The 21,877-nt window shown below is 33.6% G+C and overlaps 2 protein-coding genes across 5 annotated transcripts; both read right to left on the bottom strand.

The window, feature by feature from the left end:
- Positions 1-1,837: 1,837 nt before the first annotated feature.
- Positions 1,838-10,982, bottom strand: LOC130981777 (inorganic pyrophosphatase TTM2-like). Of its 4 annotated transcripts, none has more exons than XM_057905477.1 (13): positions 10,858-10,982; positions 10,119-10,240; positions 8,928-9,281; positions 7,997-8,111; positions 7,441-7,636; positions 7,247-7,360; positions 6,954-7,127; positions 4,602-4,796; positions 4,111-4,233; positions 3,925-4,046; positions 3,320-3,440; positions 2,950-3,222; positions 1,838-2,288 (listed from the first exon to the last, which is right to left on the bottom strand). In XM_057905477.1, the coding sequence occupies exons 3-13, from the start codon at positions 9,262-9,264 to the stop codon at positions 2,067-2,069; spliced, it is 1,992 nt and encodes a 663-aa protein (XP_057761460.1). In that variant the 5' UTR covers positions 9,265-9,281; positions 10,119-10,240; positions 10,858-10,982; the 3' UTR covers positions 1,838-2,066. The 4 variants fall into 4 exon arrangements, with proteins under 4 accessions (XP_057761460.1, XP_057761459.1, XP_057761463.1 ...); XM_057905476.1 differs by having other exon boundaries at positions 10,139-10,240; XM_057905480.1 differs by lacking the exons at positions 10,119-10,240; positions 10,858-10,982 and adding an exon at positions 8,276-8,678 and having other exon boundaries at positions 7,441-7,631; positions 8,928-9,124.
- Positions 10,983-16,815: 5,833 nt separating this feature from the next.
- Positions 16,816-20,517, bottom strand: LOC130982252 (peroxidase 11). The gene is made up of 4 exons (XM_057906166.1): positions 20,218-20,517; positions 18,953-19,144; positions 18,248-18,413; positions 16,816-17,430 (listed from the first exon to the last, which is right to left on the bottom strand). Exons 1-4 carry the CDS (start codon positions 20,455-20,457, stop codon positions 17,000-17,002), a joined length of 1,029 nt encoding a protein of 342 aa, XP_057762149.1. The 5' UTR covers positions 20,458-20,517; the 3' UTR covers positions 16,816-16,999.
- Between the last annotated feature and the right edge of the window lie 1,360 nt (positions 20,518-21,877).

The following is a 21,877-nucleotide window of genomic DNA, read 5'->3' as shown; positions in this document are numbered from 1 at the left end:
TAGACAAGGAGTAAAAGGCAAAGGAAAACCTAAAAAGATTATCTATGAGGTGGTCAAACGGGATTTACATGTAAACCATTTTTCTGTACACATGATATATGATAGAGCTCAATGACGTCGTTTGATTTATGTAGTCGACCCCATCTAGTGGAACAAGGCTTTGTTGTTGTTGTACAAATCTGTCTGATAAAAAAATTAGTTTTGATTATGAGTTTTGTCTATATTAATTAGTTATTGGACTTTAGTTTTTTTATTATGAATTTTGATTATGTGTTTTGCCTGTAATTAACTAATTATGTTAGAAATAAAGGAAGAAGTGAGGTTGGGGCAAGGTGTTTGATTAAAGGAAAAAAATTTTCTAAAGTGACAATGTTAAGAAAGTGGTAAAGTGATGTTTTAATCACCTTTGAATTTGTAACATTTATTATTTGTGAACTCCACTATCTTAATTTAATGGTGATTAATGATATACTTTTTTCTCTAAAGTGACGATACAACTTTAGAGGAGTCGGAAACTTGATTAAATACTTTGGAGAGAGTTGAATTAAATGGAGGAAGGTGATAGTTTCTCTGTATTGAATGTATGAGTAAATTAGTAAATTTACACTTTATAAATATTTTTTTAACGTTTAATGTTAATAAAGACTTAATTACAAAATCTAATATAGTATGTGGACCCAATTAAAAAGAAAAAAAATATAGGGACCTAATTAAAATTTTGATAAAACTGTAGGGACCGATAAAATAATTAAAATTTTTTTAATTAAGAATAATTTAGTAACAAAAATTAAAATTTTGGTAAAAAAAATAATTTTAAAACTAAGCTAAATCTTAAAGACGATTTTGTAAGCAAAAAATGTTAAAAACGAAAAAAATTTTCAACTCTTACCCTAAAAATCAAAATCATACTTAACCCTAATAAAGAAAATACATAAGCTAATTGAAGTTGGTGCATTAAGTATATCGTTGACTTTTGCTCTTAATCTTTGCAATATACCATCAGCTAAACAATTTTTAAAAGCTTATCACAATGGTTGTTTAGATGTTCCATTAACCTTTCATCTTTATTCTCTTTGGTCACTTTAATGCCTGCCAAAAACAATTTATTTGAGGTGGGGTTCAAATCCAACTCCTCAATGAGGGAGATGTCATTCACAGGTTATCGTACTTCTTATTAATATATTTGTAAATTATAATACATATAAATATCTTTTATTAGATAATTTATTTCTATTTAATTTATTTTATTTTTTGTTAAAAATTCATTCATTTTTAAATTAATTATATTTTTATTTAATAATAATTATAAATTCATTTTTTTCATAATTATATAATATCTATTAATATTATTTTTTAGTAAATACTTAGTATATAATAGTATAATAAATATAAATTAATTAATAAATTATTAAAATTTAAAAATAATAATTATTTTAATAAAAAAACAAAATAAAATATTTATAATAAAATAAATTTAACAAAATATTTATTGTTCCGTTTTCATATTGTTTTAAAATAGTTAGATATCCTTAAAATGTTAATAAAAATATGTATTTTAAATTTTAATTTTAATTTTTTTACTATTTTTATTTTTATTTACATAAAATCAGATTAACCAATTTAATCAGTGACCCAATAGCTTTGACCGATTCAGTTCTGACAACTATGCTCTGTCTTGTGTTCCCTGCATTTTCTCGATCTCAATTAATTGTCTCCAGTGACCAAATTGACTAGATTCAATTTGATCTTGCCTTATTATGTGAAGATTTAACAATATAAGCCATGGTTAAAAAAAGAGCATTACACGAGCTGAAAATAAAGATTCTGAAAGAGACCATTTCCTTGTAAATTAAATTTTTGAAATGTGGAATGAAATTGTGTCAACAAAGTAAAGCCCACCATGTTACAAAATTTCAGGCGGGCATGATCCCCTCACCCACCTTCAAATGACCTTCAAATGCTGCCACCAGAATCTAAGACATTTTTAACTGTCAATGCTTCAACACCTTTCTAAGAAGGGTTGCATGAAAAATACTAATTTTGACTAGTGTATATATGTAGTGGAATCATTTCCTGGTCAATAACCCCTTCATCAAGAATATACCCAAACAACCAACCGTCACTGCAGCCATAACACGAGTTCCAGTGGAATCTGAATCACCAGCGATGCTCTTCCTGCTGCTGGTTCTTGTTTGATGAGACTTTTCACCCAAGCTCCCCCGGAGAAGATTATTGAGGTTGTCCAATTGGTGCATGATCTGACGCTGACTGCGTGCTATACCTGATATCTGATGAGCATTCAATTCAAAAGTCAGTACCTCAATGATTTAGAATGTTTATAAGAATGAGCAGGGTTTCACCACTTGCACTAAAGCCAGAAGGCAACTGCTCAACGTCTTAGGGGTAAACAGAAGTCTAGTATTGGACAATATATAAGACTTTCAACGGTTGCCACTGTATTTAAACGCTTGCTAATTGGTCATAAAATAGATGGAATAACATAATACCAACAACAAAGATAATTCTTAGTTTTAATCAGCATCAGGTTAAATAACTGCCTTTGGGGATAGAATACAAACAACATAAGTTGAATCTAAACAATGTCAAGTAACAAGAAAAGAATTTATAAAAATGGTAGAAATGTACAAAAACCATATATACATGCACATATAAGATCATTGTATTTCAACTTATTTCCATTTATGGAACCTACAACTTTTCACGTATCTGCACATAATTTAGCATGGAAAATCATACTACATAAGACGAATATATATTATCAAAACCGTTTAAAGTAGTCCTTTCAGAAAAAACCCAAAACCGTTTAAAGTAGTCCTTTCAGAAAAAATCCGCTACAAGAAATCAACATTAAAAACATCAACACTGTGGACTGTGGTGTGTAAAATATAGTGTGAAATAGAGATTCGACATTGGACTAAGAAACGATACCTCATCTAGTAAAGGAGAATCTTTAGCTAATTGTGATGAAGATGAGGAATTAGTCAATTTAGATCCAGTTAGGGAACCATTTCCCAAACTAGTGATAAAGTATGAGGTGGGAGCAGAACCACTGCAGGCCTCAGCCTGAAGCGACATATTTTGTTGGCTTGGGGAACTTTTCTTGATGGTTAACTTGGTATTCAGCTCTTCAATACGACTTGTAAAGTCATCCATTCTATCATTGAGGGCAGAAATTTGATTCGAAAGCTGGTTGATGGCTCCCTACAAAATATTAGGTGTATGATCGCCAAAAGCAAATAGTTACTTGGTTAAAATCTGAGACACAAGTGATCATTTAAATTCAAGTAACTGAGTTTACCTGAGTTGCAGTTGTTGAAGAATCGGAATTTCTTTCACCAAAACCTCGGTTTTTAGCAGCATATCCAGTAACTTTGGCTAAATTTTTGTCCCTTTGATTTGTATATGACTGTGACATTCCACTGTTGAAGAGAGACAGCATCATACCTCAGCCATTTCCAATGAAGAACATAACAATTTTCCTTGAGAAATTAAACCTAGCTCTACCTAGATTTAGGGGAACTCACATGCCTTCCCTCTACTTTGAAAGTCTTTAAAATCCTATCTCACCTTTCAGATAGCACAAGATATATTTAATACATCTTCGTTAAATCATGTAACTATCCAAATCAACCACATTGGTAAAACAATTAGCCGCCAACCCCTCTCTCCACTCTCCACTCTCACACACAGTTGATGAATAGTTTCACTGATTTACAATTTATCCAATGAATGATGTACGGCTATGATTTTTTACCAATTGAGTTTATAAAGGGTCAACAAATAGATTGGCTCCAAGAAGCAACAACCCCATTGGGCACTGATAAAAGTCAAATTCTTACTAGAACTATATAAGCAATATCTCCTAAAGTGGTTTCTCTTAATGTATTCTTGGAAAATATTTACCTTCTCATGTATTTATTTCTCAATGCAACCCTATCTGCAGAGGCTCTAGAAAGTGCTTCTTTGGGGCTTGAAACCAAATCCTCATCTAGGCTGAGCTTTGTCTTTAAATCATCTGGTAGGGCCTGTGGAACAGTTAGAGAATGCTGACATAGAATCGCATTATTTACAGATGGTTAGTTGTCATACCATAACTTCGTTTACAAGCTTTTCAAGTTGAATTTGCTCGATGTAGGTCCGAGGAATGTAGGAGCCTTCCAGACCCAGCTGTTGTCCTATGTATTGTATAACTAAGCGATCTCTTCCTTGCACCTATTTATTAAGTTCCAAACAAAAGTTTAATTATAAAAGAACACAATGTTGAAGAAGGGGTAGGATATCCTGGTATAGATGCATGAGTTATAGCTGTAACATCAAAAGGATAAATTACGTAACAACTAAATGGACATCAATCCCTATAAGTGTTAGCTGGAGGAATACCATTAAATGTGATGCACTGAGCAGCAAAGGAAAGCCAAAAGAGAGTAATCTTATCCTATGAAAGCATTATTACATTAACAACCAAAAATCCAAGAGATATAACTAGGAAAAACAAAACATGTCTGACCTGAACATAATTGTCAATTTATTAGCATAGAGAAGAATGACAGTATTGTATTATAAAATTATTATAGCATTACCTGAACATAATGTCGATTTAGCTGTTCAAGCCAATCTAGTTTCACACAAACCCTATCATCAGAAAAGACATGGCTGTTTCTCTTAAGGATAGTGGCTATCGTGTATCCCAGAGCCATTAATCCACCAAGAAGTCGCACGCTGACCTCAAAAGTAATTCTTGGTGAAATTACAAATGGATTATCAGTCACCCACTCCTGAAGGTCACAAGCTAACAATTAGAATGAATGAATCAAAAAATAGAAAATTAGAGAAATTTAGCATTCACAATACTGAAGATATTAAAAATCGTATAACATGCCAAGACTAAGAAATATCAATAGCCACACTCCGAAAGAAAAACAGAAAGTTGCTATTCTCACTAACCAAGAAACTATGACCATTTATATTCCAATTTACCAAAAAAGAAGGCCAATCTACCACTAATGTCCCCTAAAGTATTTATACCATAAACTTCTAGCCTCATAAAACCAAATTTGAAGAAACAGAAGAATTAATAATGTTCAGTTTTCATATAGAAACAACAAAAGTGGTATTCATCAGTAAAACTAGCTGTAGAATATTTAGGAGGCACAAACATAAATTATGTCCATGAGTTATATTATTCACTGCAGAATTTCTTTCCTGTGCATGCTTTTCAATAGACATTTTGCCTTGTTGCGGATGTATAATGGAAAGCATTTATTTGCATCCCCCACCCCCTCGGTTTCAGTATTTAACTTCTGCATTTTCAATACTAGAGGAATATATCTAACCCTCCACTCCAGCACTCATTCTTCTTAAGATTTAGTTTTGTTTTTATCTATAAAAAAGTATACAGATCAACTTCTTATGCAAGTCAATACAACAACAACAAAGCCTTGTGAAGAGATGTTCCTGACAGAAGAGCTTATTTCAGATTATAAAAATCTAGTGTTATCTACTTTAGTACCTGTAACAATGCAGAAACGAAATCATCTATCTTCAAAAAAAAAAAAAAAAAAAAAAAACTGCTAATCTTACTTAGTCAAATATTAGAATACAATCATATACACCAATCAAAGAGTTAGTATAACAGATTAGTCTTAGAAACTCTAGGCAAAACAAATCCTTTAAAAGATTGAATTGAACCCACAAATACATTTATAATTTTATTTCAGTTAGATAGAAATATGTTTCAGTGTCGGAATTTTTTTTTCTTAAAAGAAGAAATTTCTTAGATGAAGCAGGAGAAAGAAGTGCACAAGAATGGAGGATAAGAAATACTCGACAAAGAAAACCACTTGAGGAAAAATATAATGATGGAAAGGAAACTCCTATATATATAGGAGTCATTGGAGAAGAACTCTTGCCTCTCAATTCTCAAACACCTTTGCATAGTCAAAATGTTTATGCCATGCAAAGAACTTGATCCCATAACAAATACAGAGGTGATGAAGTAGGTTGAAGATAGATAAATCTCAATTATACCACCCGAAGTCCCATAAACTGCATATTGCCACAATTTAACTGATGTAACTGTAGGAAATAATAAGTAACGTTAAACAATTATTACACTATAGACACGTCTTGACACCAATGAAGTGGATAATAAGTGTCAGTCTAACGTCAGTGGTCAAAACCAAGGGCACACAATTTTTTGATCATGTTAGATGTGTTTGATTCTGCACAGATAATATTAGGAATTGCCACTCACACACTCCAGTCGTGAACATTGTAATCAAATTTCAATATTTTAGTGCATGCTTAAGCATTAAATGATTCATAAAAGCTAATATTGAGCCTATTTGCTATTTGGCTCATTTGGCTGTTGGTGTGAACAGCAGATTTTTCCTCGGAATACATATTTAAAGGAACACTATCAAGGTAGCAATATTTCTATAACCACCAAGTTTTAATTTTACCCATTTCCCGTGTTCTTCATAAAACAAAGGCATCCTAATTATTTGTGTCAAACAACAAGAAATGTTTCGCTATAAACCAGTACCATATACTCGACTTCTCATACTCGGTATGCACTAGTTCTCGGTTGAAATGAATTAAATGTATAAATGTGTTCGTGGTTCAATCTAAACAGTAAACACAAAAATAACAAATATACACACACACACTCATACATCCTCTAATTATTATCCTAATACTTGAAGAGTTAAATATTTGATTATATATGTTATTTTTGAAAACATCAAAAAGGTAAAAAAAAAAATTCAAACCATTATTTAGAAATTAGGAGGATGAATTAGGACTTCTAATCATTTTTCTAATAATAGTAACAGCTATTTCCTCATATATATAATTAATATCTATATCAATGAGCAACCAGGTCACTTCAGAATATAAAATTTAAACAAGAATCTGAAACAGATGAAGCTTACCTCAAACATGAGACTGTATTTCCCCTCCTTATTTCGCATCCTTAAATATGATTGGCAAGTTTCTGGATCTTCACCAGGTGGTAAAAGATATATGTCATAAGTCTGCTCTGTGGTTTCATTAAAATCTTCAGATAGAACAGCCTTAATTTGATCCGGATCTACCTTCCTTGCTGACTAGAACAAATGATACGATTTTTATTTTCATCAACACGGAATCAGACATAAGCACCAAAATCAACAGGACTATCTTCTTTTTTTTTTTTGGTGACATAAAAAGTTATGCTGAGATTAACCTTCAATATATAAGTAGGACTCTGGAATCCAGTAAATGGGTTGAATTTGTTGATGATTTTTATATGTGCTGTCTGGAGATCTGGCTCAATAAATGCCTTGTACATTGGATATACCTGCAGAATAATACACTTAAGCACTTCTGGAAACAATTATTTTCTGAATCTGTAAAAAAAGCAGTTGTAAAGCTAGGAACCGTCTCAGATATTTGATGAATGATTTCTTCAGGTTCTTGACCAGCCCGTTGTATGTCACGTATAACTCGCTTTACAAGGTCAAGGTGAACTCCACCTGTAACAGATACTCGAAGGTCTAGTAGAGGTCGCAGCTTCTCACTCAAGGCATAGATGCCCTCTATAATTACAATTCTGGAGTTTGGCGGTTCTACTGTCCTGTAAGAAGGGCTCATTTTAGCTTGAAATTCAAGGAATACAAGCCAAAATGGAGTGAGAGTATCCTAAATCAATTGGGAAAAATTTTAAATTAAATTAATTCTACACTTCATCTTTATATTCTAAGCACCTCACAGATCAGATAATAAATTAAAGGCTAATGTTCAACAACAGTAGTGGCTGCATCCCTAGACAATTAACTGCAGACTACAAATTAATGCCAACAATATACACAATTTAGCTTTATTTTATCTCTCTACCAAATAGTCTTCACCAATCACTCCCCTGAAATCAACACTTTCCCAACTTTGAAAAGATATGCAAACTATCCAGATACTCAAGATAGTTCAGAATTTTAACCTGTATCCTGTACGTGAGCTGGACTTGAAATCATATATGGGAACCTGAACTGGCTTTCCATCCTTTAGATCTTGTAGGTTTTGGAGCAATGTGTCATAATCTGTTAACCGAGGATCTGCACATATGGATAGCAGAGTTGACAAGATTGGTTCCCTATCTTAAAAATTTTCATCTAAGTTTAAAAATCATAATAACCAAAGCATTTAAAAGATACAAAAAAAAATTATTTTGAAGATAAGGTAAATCATTGCATGACATAGGGAATACTGATTAGCTCACCTTCCCAAAGCAGAAAATGTAATACTTTCAAGGGAAGTGTACCTCACCAAGGCAGTAGGAAGCTCAAAAGAAATAACATATCTCCGTATTTGGATATGAGCTTTAGGGCAAAATAGCTGAATTACCTTTATGCCATCTTCGCAAGAATTCATTTTATAGCAATATCATTTGTTTTAATTTAACCTTATCTTATCAACCATTGAGTCTTCTGTCTTATTGGTTTCCACCACCCTTAGGCCTTAGTACCTACTTATTTATTGCAGGGAATTCCTATACTCATACAGCCTTACTGTTCTACACATGGCTTAAACATCTCAAATCCAAGTTTTAATCTTTCAGCGCAGATGCTCGACTTTTCAGCAGTCAGTAATGTCAATATCCAATAAGGATACTCCCCCTCCCCCTGCCAAAAGAAAAAGAAAGCCCAAACCCCAACCAAAAAAGAGAAAAATCATTTTACAATATTCAGAGGCTGAAAAAGAAATTATTTAATAATAAGACTAAGACTATAATTGAGCACCCACACCATTCCAGGCTCCAACCCTTAGAGAATAATTACATTCATTCGTGTTTTGCAGTCAGTATCCTGTTAATGCACCATAGAAAGAATGCTAAAAGCATCATATAAGAGAATGCCAAAATGATAATTTACCATCAAAGTTTCCATCAACAATTCGACTAGAATCATTGTAATTGTCCATCGAAATGACTGTAATGCTGGGCATGAAGCCAAGTATCTTTTCAGTAAACACAGTCTTCCCAGCCCCTGAAGGACCTGCCACCCCCACCAATATTATTCCATCATTCTTTTGCGCTAACATTTGGCATGCACGAATTACTATGAAAAATCCCTTTTCAAATGATAATTGATCTTGGATTGATGCAACCTCATAGCGATCAGAATCTTTCCTTTTAACCAAGTGAACTTGATCTTTCAAAAGGCCAAGACGTTTATGATGGGAATCAGCACCAGAAGTGTCATTTGCCATTGAACAATTCTGGATTTCTTTTGTAGAGTCCCAAAAAATAAAAATAAAAAAATATTATTGCTAAATAACTAAATAAATAAAAACATAGTGTAACATCCATGTTATTGCCACAAACATATCTTTCTATAGCTCATATATCAAACCAAATATTTTCCAACATAAATCACGAAAGTATCCTTGTATTATTTGCATCCTTTCAATAAATATTATTTTTAAGCACAACAATCACCAAATTAACCCTACAGAGGTGGAAATTATACTAGTAATGACTGAAAATAAGAATTATTGTTTTCATTCATTTTCTACAAAGTAGTCACAAAGCAGGGCATTAACATTGAATAAGATTGCATATACCAAACTTGGAATCAAAAGTATTGAAAATTTATATTGATATATGATCTAAATACATAATCACTGGATCCCTTGCTGGATTAAGTTTGCATTATTATAGCTTAACATGAAATCTAGTAGCTTAAGTTTGCTGACCAGATAGCTTAGTAGTTCAGTATCATGTTACCATATGTCCAACAAACACCATCTTCCATTACCAACCAAAACCAGAAAAAAATGAGAAGTTCAGCACTTTGTTCCCAAAAATAAGCAATTAATTGAACCACAAACCCTAAACAAGATGGAAAGGATCACGCACATAACCGCAATAATAATTCTTTAAAAAAGAAGACACAGACAGAAGTTGTGCCCAAGCAAAGAAAAACCCATAGAACGGGCTTCAAGAGCTTTGGATCCAAAACAATACGAAAGAAGCCGAAAAATTTCCAAAAAACTTCCACAAGGAAAACAAAAATACCAAAGAAGAGAATGCAAATCTAAATTGATCCAATATGCACACTTACGATGATCAGAGAGCACTCACCAAAGGTCCTTCAATGGGGAGTAAAGAGTAATAGTGACTTCAGCAACAGAAATAACAATCACCGCTCAGAAATGAAGCCATGATTTTTTTCAAGGTCGGTTTCTGAAAATAAAAAATAAATTTAAATATAAGAAAGTATATTATATATTCACTTTTGGCAGAAACCTTTTTCCACGAAATTCAAGGAATGTGATTTTCCGGAGTAAAAAGTAAAAACACACAAGCAAGAGTAATTATTTATTTATTTTTATTCCTTTTCTCCTTTCAAAATCTCTCTCTATTAATTCACTAACTCATATGTCTACACATCTAAACCCTAAAACTAACCAAAGAGAAATGTGTTTCCACTTGCACAAAATCCAATTCCACACGTTTATTTCAACCAAATTTTACAAAGACGACTCTGAACCAGGGCTGATATTTCTAACTGAACTTTAAAAGAGAAAAATCAGACGCATTTCATTTAAATAAAAAGGAGGTATGGTTTAAAAGGTAAAATGAATGATTTGTGGTGCACAAAAACTTGTAAACGGAGAACTAAACGCGGCGATCCTCAACGAACAAAACCAATTCAAGATTCGAAAAAAATTAAAAAAGAAAAAGAAAAAATGAGGCGAATTTTAATGAGAGAAGCAAAAGGAGATAATCTGGAATTGGAAGCGGAGGCAGAGAAATAACAAAATCAGATTACGAGAAGCAGCAGAAGGTTACAGGGGTACCTTTGGCAATACGGAGGAATAGTGGGTAGAGAAAGAGAGGCCTCTGCTGCTCAAGCTCAACGGTGCGTACTGAGAGGACACCAAGCGAGTAGCGGATATAACCCAAAACAGCACCTGACAAAGACAATGATGTGTTTGACAAAAAAAATATTCAATTTATCTTTTGAGTTTTATTTTTATGGATTGATTAATTTTTATGTCAAAAAAAATTAGTGTTTTTTTTTTTACAGAAGTTAATTATTCCCAAAAAAAATGTCAAGAACTGAATTGAGTATTTTGTTGAGAGCCTTATTATTCTTTTGAAATAATTATCAAAGATCAAGTGGAGTATTCTCTCAATTTTAATAAAAGTAGTTTGGTTTAATTTAACTAATTTAAAGATAAGTAAATTTTATTAATATTTAATGAATTTAATTTTTAAAAAATTTATTTATAAAAAATTGAGTATATACCTATTTTGGTTTTAAAAGAATTTTAGACTAAACACTTTAGTCTCCAACTAAAATTATTTACTCGATTGGTCCTTAATAATTAACTCCGTCAGTCACTTAAGTCCTTTATTCCGTCAACTCTAACGGATGACAAAACAGTCCCTGACAACTCTAGACAAAATGGTCCCTGATCTCCTCTATTCGAAAACGACACTGTTCTCTCTCAATTTCCATCCTATCTCGCATAACACTAACAATCTAATACTGTAACTTCAAGCTACACAATGCACACTCTACAACTTCAATGTTCATAAGAAAAAAAATCCTCAACTTGTTCTCAACCAATTCATACTCAGGAAACTAATGATAATGTCTCTCAACTACTTGTTGTCTTCAATGGATTCCATGAATCTAGACAGCAAGTCTGATTTGTTAAGACTCGTCGTCGTTGTTGCCATCTCCCTCCTCCTCTGCCCTATCATCTTCATGACCACGTTGTCCACCACTTTGATCGCTTCTTTCAACTTCTTCTCCGAACCAATGTTCAGTAATCGCTTCAGTTTCCATATGAGCAGCAACGGCGACATTACTCGTTGTACTGATAGCTTGGATGCGAGGTCGAAGCTGTCTCCCAACTTGGACTCCGAAAAAGAAGTAATGAAGCACTCAGTGTCTATTTCAAATGAGAATTTGCATATGATGTCAAAGGAGAATCTTCTCATGATGTCCTAATGTCCAACAATCTATATTGCTTGTCGGAGAGTGAAGAAAGGCGTGCCCTTGGAGTAGTTGTGGAACTTGGTCTTAAGAATGTCGTAGACGTTGTTGGGGTTAGAGGTGATGTTATCGAGAACGTGAAAGTGGATGATTCTGGTGGATGAAATGCAGAGGAGGTGGATGTACCAGTCACATGAGATTTAGGAAGAGGTTTTTTATTTCATTCAGAAAAGGGTGTGGAAGAAGCTAAAAGGATAGAAGGAGGGTTATTTTTCGAGAGCAGGAAAAGAAACACTCATTAAATCAGTGGTCTAGTTAATTTTGACATACATAATGGGATGTTTTCTTTTGCCTAAGGGTCTCTACCAATATCTCGATTCCATGGTTCGAAGATTTTACTGGGATAGCAAAGATGGAGAGAAGAAGATCCATTGGGTCAGCAAGCAAAGGAAAAACTAAGCAGGAAGAAGGATGAGGGAGGCTTAGGATTCAAAAGTTTTAAGGCCTTTAACATATCTCTTTTAGCCAAACAAGGATAGAGACTCATGAAACAATCGAAATTGGTTGCACCAAAAATTATTAAAGCTAGATACTACCCAAGAATCAATTTTTTGGAATCGACAGTGGGGTACACTCCAAACTATTCATGGAGGAGCATCTGGAACGCCAAGGATGTCCTTAAACTAGGAGGGCTTTGGAAGGTGGAAAATGGGAGAACAATCAAAATCAAAAGTTCCACATGGTTACTGGATTAAAATGGGCACAAAATATGGAGGGGAAACAGTGGTAAGAGAATTGATGAATATTGAAGGCCCAGGCTGGAATAGACAAAAAATCATGAACTTGTTTCTATCTTTTGAAGCCCAGCAGATCTTAGCAATCCCTATACCCATAACCCCACAAGAAGATTAATTTTACTAAAAATTCTCAAAAAGTAGCGAATTCAAAGTTAAAGACGCTTACCATAGGCTATTGGCTATGGAATCCCATTAGAATGGTGCTGAACAGTCAAATAGGGAGAGGAATCCGAACTAAAAGCATCTTTGTCAAATCCCGGCTCACCCTAGAGTCCTGAAGTGTACCTGAAGAATTCTTTATGGCTCCCTCCCAACCGAGAAAAATTTGCAAAGAATAGGTATTCATTGTACAACCTTATGTCCTAGATGTTGGAAAGAGGAAGAGACCGAAGTTCACCTGATCAAGGATTGTGAATTTTCTTGTGCCTTCTGGTTTTGTCACCCCCTTTCTATTAGAACAACCGAAACCCAAAGTGTAACAGTCAAGGATTAGATTTGGTCTTCAATCCAAAATCTTGATAAAGAGAACTAAGGCCTCTTTGCATGCAGCATCCTGGCGCTCTAGCAAGCCCAGAACAAGCTCTTCTTTGAAGATAGAAGGTGAAGCCTGATGGAGTGATACAGAATTTACAAACTTAATCTAGAGGGGGAAGGCGGGATAACCGAGATTTCTAGAGGCAAATCTGAGGAAATAAGGCAAACGGAAGGAGTGGGGATGATCTTCTTTTGGGCAATAGCGCCCGAGTCCAACTTGTTAGGGGAATCCGATTTCCTAGCCTCTTTATCTTGAAGACCTAGGGACACTACAGTATTCTGGGTCTGACGAAGGTGTTTCATGGACGAGGTCTTAGAAGCCATGGTCTCTGCAAGAACAAAAAGCACATTAGATCAACAAAACACAACTTAAGAAATCATAAAAGGTAAAGATCGGGAAACTACCTAGCTCGGACCGAAGTTGACTGGGATCCCCTAAGAACCTTTTGGTGTTTAAGTAAGGAGCCTGGTCCCAGCACTCTTGTAACACGTCCACAAAGCACCTCTCAATCTCATCTAACTTATCTATGCTATACTTAGCTATTACGGGTTCCTCTTACCAGTATAAAGGGAAGGAAGGCTCGTCATTTTCATCTAAATAGAAAGGTCGGACATCCTCTACAGTTCGGATCTTAAAATAGTGATTTTTGAAATAATGAAAAGATTCGTCAAAAATAGAAAAAAACCTTTCTATCCTGGACGACACGGAAGCAAAACCAACATGCCTTCCCTTTCAATGTCCCAAGCTAGGTCAAGACAAACAAATAAAAAAAGACCTTCATAGAAGGTCGGACCTCCAGCTCTCCACATAGAAGCTGAAAAATTTTCAAGAAGGCCCAAGAGTTCGGTGTGAAGTTGAGCAGGGGCAACATTGTAGGACCAAAGAATATTAGTTTCGAAATCAGTAAAGGGGAGTACAATGCCTAACTTCGAGAAAAGCAATCGCAAGCATAGAAAAATGGGTGCTTCGACTTATCTAGGGGAGGAACGCAAATTCTCTCCTCGGGATCGGGTACCACTAGCTCATAATTCCTCTCGTCCTCTCGGTTCTCACATATCCTATGGTGCCTATGGAAGACCATGCAGTATTCCTTATCAACTACAGGGACACAGGAAAGGACATTGGTATCTACCCATTTTAAGAGGCTAGAGGGAACTTTGGTCGACATGCTGAGAACAACAGAACGTGACATAAAGGCTACACCTACAAATGCAAAATAAAGAGAACGTTACTACAAAAGTTAAGAAATCGTTCGAAACAAGTCGGGCAGAGGTAAATAAAACTAATTAATGCATTTTTTAACTCTTCTACATACAGAAAGCATCGAAATGGTATCCCCACCTACACCATTAGTGGCGACACCATTGGAGACAATATGAAGGCAGCCAAATAAACAACAAAGCTGTCATAACTTTCAGAAAATTTTTCAACAAAAAATTCAGAAATCCTCAAGATGACAATCAACAATTTCCAACAACTACAGTTCTACAAAACGGCAGACACACAGCCAAACACTCTATGTCAATCTCAATCGAGGAAGGAAGACCAAAATTTCGAAAGCAACTCCAAGAATAAAAAACAAACATACCAACGTCCACGACATTTTTTCAAAAAGCCACTCAGAAGTGGTCTCAAGCAAATAGGACACGAAGATTGTCAAAAAGATAAGGCACTAACCTCGATGAAAGATAAACGGGAGAGAGGCACGTCAAACAGCAAATCACAGACGATCCTCTTTGTTAAACGCAAGCCAAAATGAAGAAAGTCCTGGGAAAGGGAATCGCAAAGTAAATGACTAAAAGAAAGGAGAGAATTTTTTCGGCAACAAGGAAGAAAAGTTCTTTACGAAGGAAGAAAGTAACAAAGACTTTTCAGAAATGTAAAAAAGGAGAAGAAGAAGAAGAAGAGTGGAAGCCTTTTTTTAAGAGACGAGGGGGCATAATGCCTCCTTAACTGCTCTTAAAGACATGCGCGTAATTTGAGAAAACTGTCGCACCAACTTAGCCCGTCATTTAAAGGGAGGCAACGTTCAAAAATTCAAAAACACGTCGAGTATCCGACCTCTAGAGAGGCGGTGCACCCGACGTCAAGACAAGGTTGCAAAATTGCTTGAGTCATACCTCTCAAAAGGCTCAAGACTCAAACAGGGGCATTGTTCATATCCTAGCCCAACAACTAAAACCAGGCCCAATGACGATAAAAGGCCCAATCCATAAATGGGCCTCCAATCCGTACCCGACCTCTTTAAAGAGGTCGGACACGCCGACAAAGGGTTGGTTTACTTATCCAAATAAGTAACTGTCTCCCCGAATCTCTCCTACTAACTCTATCTCCCCTAAAGGATAGATCTCAACAATTTTCAGGATAAAGGAAATGGTCATCCACCAATAAAGGTAGAACTACTCCAACAAAGGTGGTTACTGACTATACTATAAATACACCGATACCCCCTCAAGTATATTCACGTTCTGATCTACTAAAAACCTGCCTAAAGTCCTTGCTAACTTAAGTATCGGAGTCTCTTGTAGGAACCACCCATCATCTCCTCATAAGGAACTCGGACAAGTGACACCTCGGTACTAACAAGTCGGATACTGCCATACAAAGGGATCTGGACCTCACATTCAAACCCAAATCAACGTTTTTGATAATCCTCAGAACATTATTATTATTATTATTATATGACACATATATTAAATAATTTATTTATTAATTTCTATTTTATTACTTAAATTATCTAAATTATAACACTAATAATACATTAAATGATTATTATTACTAATTTATTAATTATATTTCAATTTTATTATTTATGTATTTAAAATTTTATTGAGAATTATTTATTTAGTTCATTAATAAATGATATTTTTAAATTTGAATAATTTATTATTTAGTTTTTATTATACTTATTATATCATATATTTAAGAATTTATTGAAAAAATAATTTAAAAAATATTGCATCAAATTTTTTTTAGGATAAATAGGTCTCTGACAAATAGACTCCTAAATCCTAATTAATTTGGTGTTAAAATGACGTCGTTTTGTATGAATGAATAAAGATAAATAGACCCCTGACCAATTTGAGTTTTGGGAGAAATCGGCTCCTATCCGTTTCTGACCATTCACATTGGCACTTAACGTCCACCTCACTAGCTTAACGTGCTAGATTAGCTATTTCTGTCAGTGCTTGACGGAAAATCTCACAGAAAGATTGCATTGTCTCACAGAGATCAAAGACAGGCACCAAAGTAATTTTTTTCCGTCAAAAATCATGTTGTCTTTAGTGAAAAAGGACAGAAACCGAGTTGATAGTTCACCCCAAATGCTAAGTTTAAAAAATAAGTAACATTACATACCCAAATTGACGAATTTACCTGTCCATTCTAGAATAGACATAGTAGTGCGCCATTTAACAAACGCTAGTTTGAATTTGACATAACAACCTGGATACAATACAAATTATAATTAATTTGAAAATGATCATCAACTCTCCACTCAATTTTCTCATTGAACAAAAACCAATTCAAATTTGACATAACAACTTGCTATAGGCCTATAGCTGAAGTAACATTCATCAATTAGGCGATTCTTCTTTTTGTGTAGAAAAAACAAACAAACAAAACATTGCATGGATAAAAACAAAAACACACACAACTGAGCTTCATGTATTGACAAATCTGCAGTTCTTCCTGACTTCTCCCGTTACGAAGCTCTCGGAATTCGTAATGTTTCCCATCTTCACCATGGATTCAGAGAATTGCCTGAAGAAATCCAGAGGATCCGTCGCGTACTTCTTAACAAGCTCCCTTGTTTGGATTCCAAACACACTTGAGTACATTTCCTGATCTGAGTTGAGAAGTCCCTCACCATTTAGGAGCAATTGGTAGAAAGAGTTGTCAAAGAGGTTAGGGGTAACATAATCCATTGCTGATATGTTATTGTCTGTTCTTCCTCCTCCAATTGGTGGACACATAGATCTTAGGTTGCTGAGTTGGCTCTCTGAAACTGGATTCTTCACTGAAGTGAATCCGTAGTCCCCATAGATTCTTGATCTGAAGCTCTGACACCTTGCCATGCCAATAGTGTGAGCTCCTGCAGGATTTATGATTAGAAAAAGATTAAAAATGTGGTCTGGACTCTGGAGACGGTGCATACTGATTCAAAAAAGATTTTTGCATGTATTTTGGTCCTTTATATTTTCTTGAAGAAGTTAAAGGACAATTTTGGTAAAAGTGGGAGTCCAACTAAATACATGTTAGTGTTGTTTTTGGTAATAATTCAAATTCAAACGATGGCTTTTTATTTTTTATCTTTTTCAAACTTACGGTTAGCCAACTCTAATATTCGTATGCTAGCTAGAGTTAAGTCATAAACTCATAATGTACAATTCATCATCTGGTTTAAGTCACTAACTTGGTGAACTTTTAATAACTAGAAAAGAGTTATGCTACGTGTATATCAAAATTAGTCACCAAAGTCGGCCATCAATATAAAATACATATTGAAATACAAATATACATTAAAAATAAATTAAATCACACATGTATTTATACACAAATATATTAGTAGCTGATTTTAGTAGCTGATTTTAGTGTACAAATAACATTTTTGAATAGAAAAATAGTTATATTTAAATACATTAGTCTAATAATTTAGTAAAAGATGATAATGACAACAAATAAAAGAGAAGAAAATAAGTATAACTTTGCATGTGGTTTGGTTTCCAGAAATCTTCCATGTAGACAACATCGAATTTTATGCCTTACAAAAACTTTGAATAGATAATTTGACAAGATTACTTTGTGTACGTTACAAAATCAGCCACCTACCGTAACAAACCATTGCATTTTTTAATTTTATATTCGTATTTTATTATTAATGAGAAAACTTGATGATAATTTGAACATACCTATAAGGGCTACCATATCTGTGACAGAGAGGCCTTGATAAAGAAATTTGGAAATGATAGAGAGAAGGCTTTCATCTGGAGTGGGAAGATTTGTGTTTGCAAGATCAATATTTGCAGTCACAGAATCCTTCCTTCCCACAGGAACATCCCAATATGGTCCACCTACCTACAGGGATAGAATGGGAAGTTCATGACATAACTCCAACAACAACATTGCATAAATAGTAGGAAGAATACATTAACCTCCCCTTATTTTGATTGATGCATTTTATATTTTTAAAATGTGTTCAACACTATACAATTTTCCAATAGTTAACAGAAAAACAATTTTCTGTTGATATTGATTTTTCTTCTAATAAAAGGCTTTTCCTACATCATGCAACCTTTCAGATTATACATTTTGTAAAACAAAAATGCCAGATTATATATTTTGGAAAACAAAAGTGCTATACGCACATAAAAATTAATTACCAAATCAGTGCTTACGTATTTGTATATAAGTATGTGTATTGATTAATTTATTTTTAGTGTTATTTCAATATATATTTTATAATGATGACTGATTTGGTGGCTAATTTTTTATATACACGTGGTATGATTGTTTAAAAAATTAAAGGAATAAAGTATACATGAGTTAAAGTTTTGGTAGTTCTAATTGCACTTTCTTCCCCTTGTGCTATAATATAAACTAGTTGTTTCTTTTACCAGAATCACAGCATCTCTAGCTGCAATTGTAAGAATATCAGCGCAGGAGACAATTCCGGGGCACTCGGACTCAACCATGTTCTTGATCTGATCAATTAATTCGAATCCTTTCAAAGAGTGGATGTTGGTAGCTGCTTTCTTTTCACCTTTAAGTGTGACGGTGTCATCAAGCAAATTTGATGCATCGCATCCCTGATCAATGTCAAATTCAATTAGATGTGTATTTAAAGTTTGCCCATAATCTAATAGAACTTGGCGTCGTATAATATATACACTAAGATAGTAAAGAAAATCTGAGCAATTTCCAAATTCTATAGTTATGAACCTATTTAGTATTTAGAACATCTATACGGACAAAATAGACAAAATACACGTTCATGTCATACCGTTGTATTTAAAAGCTTACAATATTATTCATCTATATTCTAGCTCATTTTTTTAAGACTTGATTGACAAATTAATCTTTGAAGAAAAAAAAGGTACTAATGAATTCATCCACAATAGAAATGTGGACAAATTAGATTAAAGATAAATTCTAAAAGGTCAGTAATTTTTAGTATTTTTGGTTATTATTTGACTGACATAAATACTAAATTATTTTTAATAAATAAATTTTACTAATTTATGTGGACAAACTTTGAAAATTGTAGGTACAAACTATATTAATTCATGTGTGTAAATTTCTAGTAAATATAGGTATAAATTATATGTTTTTTATGTGCAAAATCTCTATAAATATGAGTGCAAATTATTGTTAGTTAAGTGCTGGCAAAAAATGATAATATTTATTTGCTAGTCATATAACATTTCTTTAGTTCAAATTAAGACTTCTACCTGTCACCAAAAAAAAATAAATTAAGACTTCTACCTAATTATAGAGTTAATTTAAAAGTAATGTGTCTACGTTTACTATTTTAAAAGACTTTATTGGTAATTTTTTTTAAGAGCTAATTTGTGTGAACTGTACACTTTTTGGTCACTTTACTCTTTTTTTTTACTGTATCTTAATCTTTTTTGAAGAAGGCATAATAAATCATTTTTATTATATTTAAGAATTGTCGATATCAAATTTTCAGTCATATTAATTTATTATTAAAAATAATTCCTCTTAAAACAAAAGAAAACAGACTGTGACAGTACTCATCAAACTAGCCTCCAGTAACTAATCATACAATACTAATTACTAAGCATGTAAATGAATTTGATACAGGAAAACATGTGAATAGTAATATCATGGTGAAGTATGTAGTAGAATTTCTCAGTACCTGAACAAAGCAATCATGGAAGTGCAGCCGAACTATCATGGCCGCGTTGCGCGGATCAGAGAGCACGGCACATTCTGTTTCCTTCCTTATAACATCAAACACAGTGGGACAAGTCGATGCGTAGTAATCGAGCGTAAGAGGAGACTCACTTGCATACAATCTTGTAGCCACAAGAAAGGTAAACATAATGAGAACAACATGAAGGAAGTAGGATTTTGGAAAAAGAGAACAATGTGCCATTGCTAATACTTAATTTGGAGCTGTTTTTATTTTTAATCTTTTTATTTCCTATGTTATTGAGAAAATTGCTAAGGTGGGAGAGATGGTTGGGAATCAGAGAATATATAAGTAGTGAAGAAGTAAGAGAGTATTGGAGAGGATGTTTGAGTATTTTGAAGGAAGTTTCTAATAGTCAAGAGAAGATGCAACTAATTATGACTAATTTGGTGGTTTCTCAAACTAAAAGTAATTAACATTCTCCACAATGAGATTAACACAAAAAGAAAGTGATTAAGAGTCGTGCGCCCGCCATGAACAATTCTATGGAAGGCTAGTCACCAAACCTAAAACAATAACAGCTAATCTCTACTTTATGGTTATGTTTATGAAATTAAATTAGCCAACTAATATGTTCCAAAATTTTGTTGTCAGCTTTTCTGTCGTAAGTGTTTTAGAAAGGTTTTAACAGTCCAACATTGAACATATTAGGTTTAACCATCTTGCTTGCATCATCTTAATTTTCTGTATTACATAATAATCAATCTCATTTTCTTGCCGCAAATTAAAGATAAAAAAAAAGTTATTGTTCTGCTTACTTCTCTGTAAACATTAAATTGAATCACTCTTTTTCATGATTAAATTGGATATAATGACCATATTCTATTAATTCCATACTTCATCTAATTATAAAAGAGAGTGAAAATAACATAACTCTAAATTAAAAGCCTTCTTTCCAAGAGTGATGGGTTATTGGTTATTGTCTTCCACACGCCAAATATTTTTGTAGTGTCAATCAGCACGTTAGCAATATCTTTTTCCATTTTTTTTCAAATAATAATAATAATATGCATGCATGTTTGACTATTTCCGATTCTTGCTGGTTTTGCAAAGTAAAGATTCGTTGGGGGTAAAGTCATGATCGTGAAGTACAAGATTATAATTCAATATCTGTAAACGTGCAAAATTACATAACAGATATCTTCAAATTTCTAATCCATATTGACTTTTCATTTGTTCGATATATAGCTTTTCTTATTTCAGCTTCCATCTATCTCAAAATGGAGACATGGAGTTATATATGAAGAAAATAGTACCAACTACCAAGAGGGTAACATCATTAGGGCACCCCAAAAAACGTTTGCATCGTTCACGGCCATGCAACAATTCTTCTAGCTTCATATTAAACATAGGATACAAATGGAGTAGTCAAAGTGGTAGAGGGCGTAAAACTTTATTACGTACCTTTAGAATTTAAAGAAAAATTTATTGCACTATCATTAGGCCAGCTATGTTATATAGAACAAAGTGTCAGGAGCATAAATTAAGCATAGTAGAAATGAAGACACTAACGGCCACACACGTATGAACAAAATGAAGAACGAAAATATAAGAGAAAAAATCGGAGTAACATTTATTGTAGAAAGATGGTAAGATCTCTTCT

This window comes from Arachis stenosperma, chromosome 5, assembly GCF_014773155.1.
Source record: "Arachis stenosperma cultivar V10309 chromosome 5, arast.V10309.gnm1.PFL2, whole genome shotgun sequence".
Lineage (NCBI taxonomy): Eukaryota > Viridiplantae > Streptophyta > Magnoliopsida > Fabales > Fabaceae > Arachis > Arachis stenosperma.
Note: the sequence above shows the minus strand (reverse complement) of the source record. Positions and strands in the feature narration are given on the sequence as shown.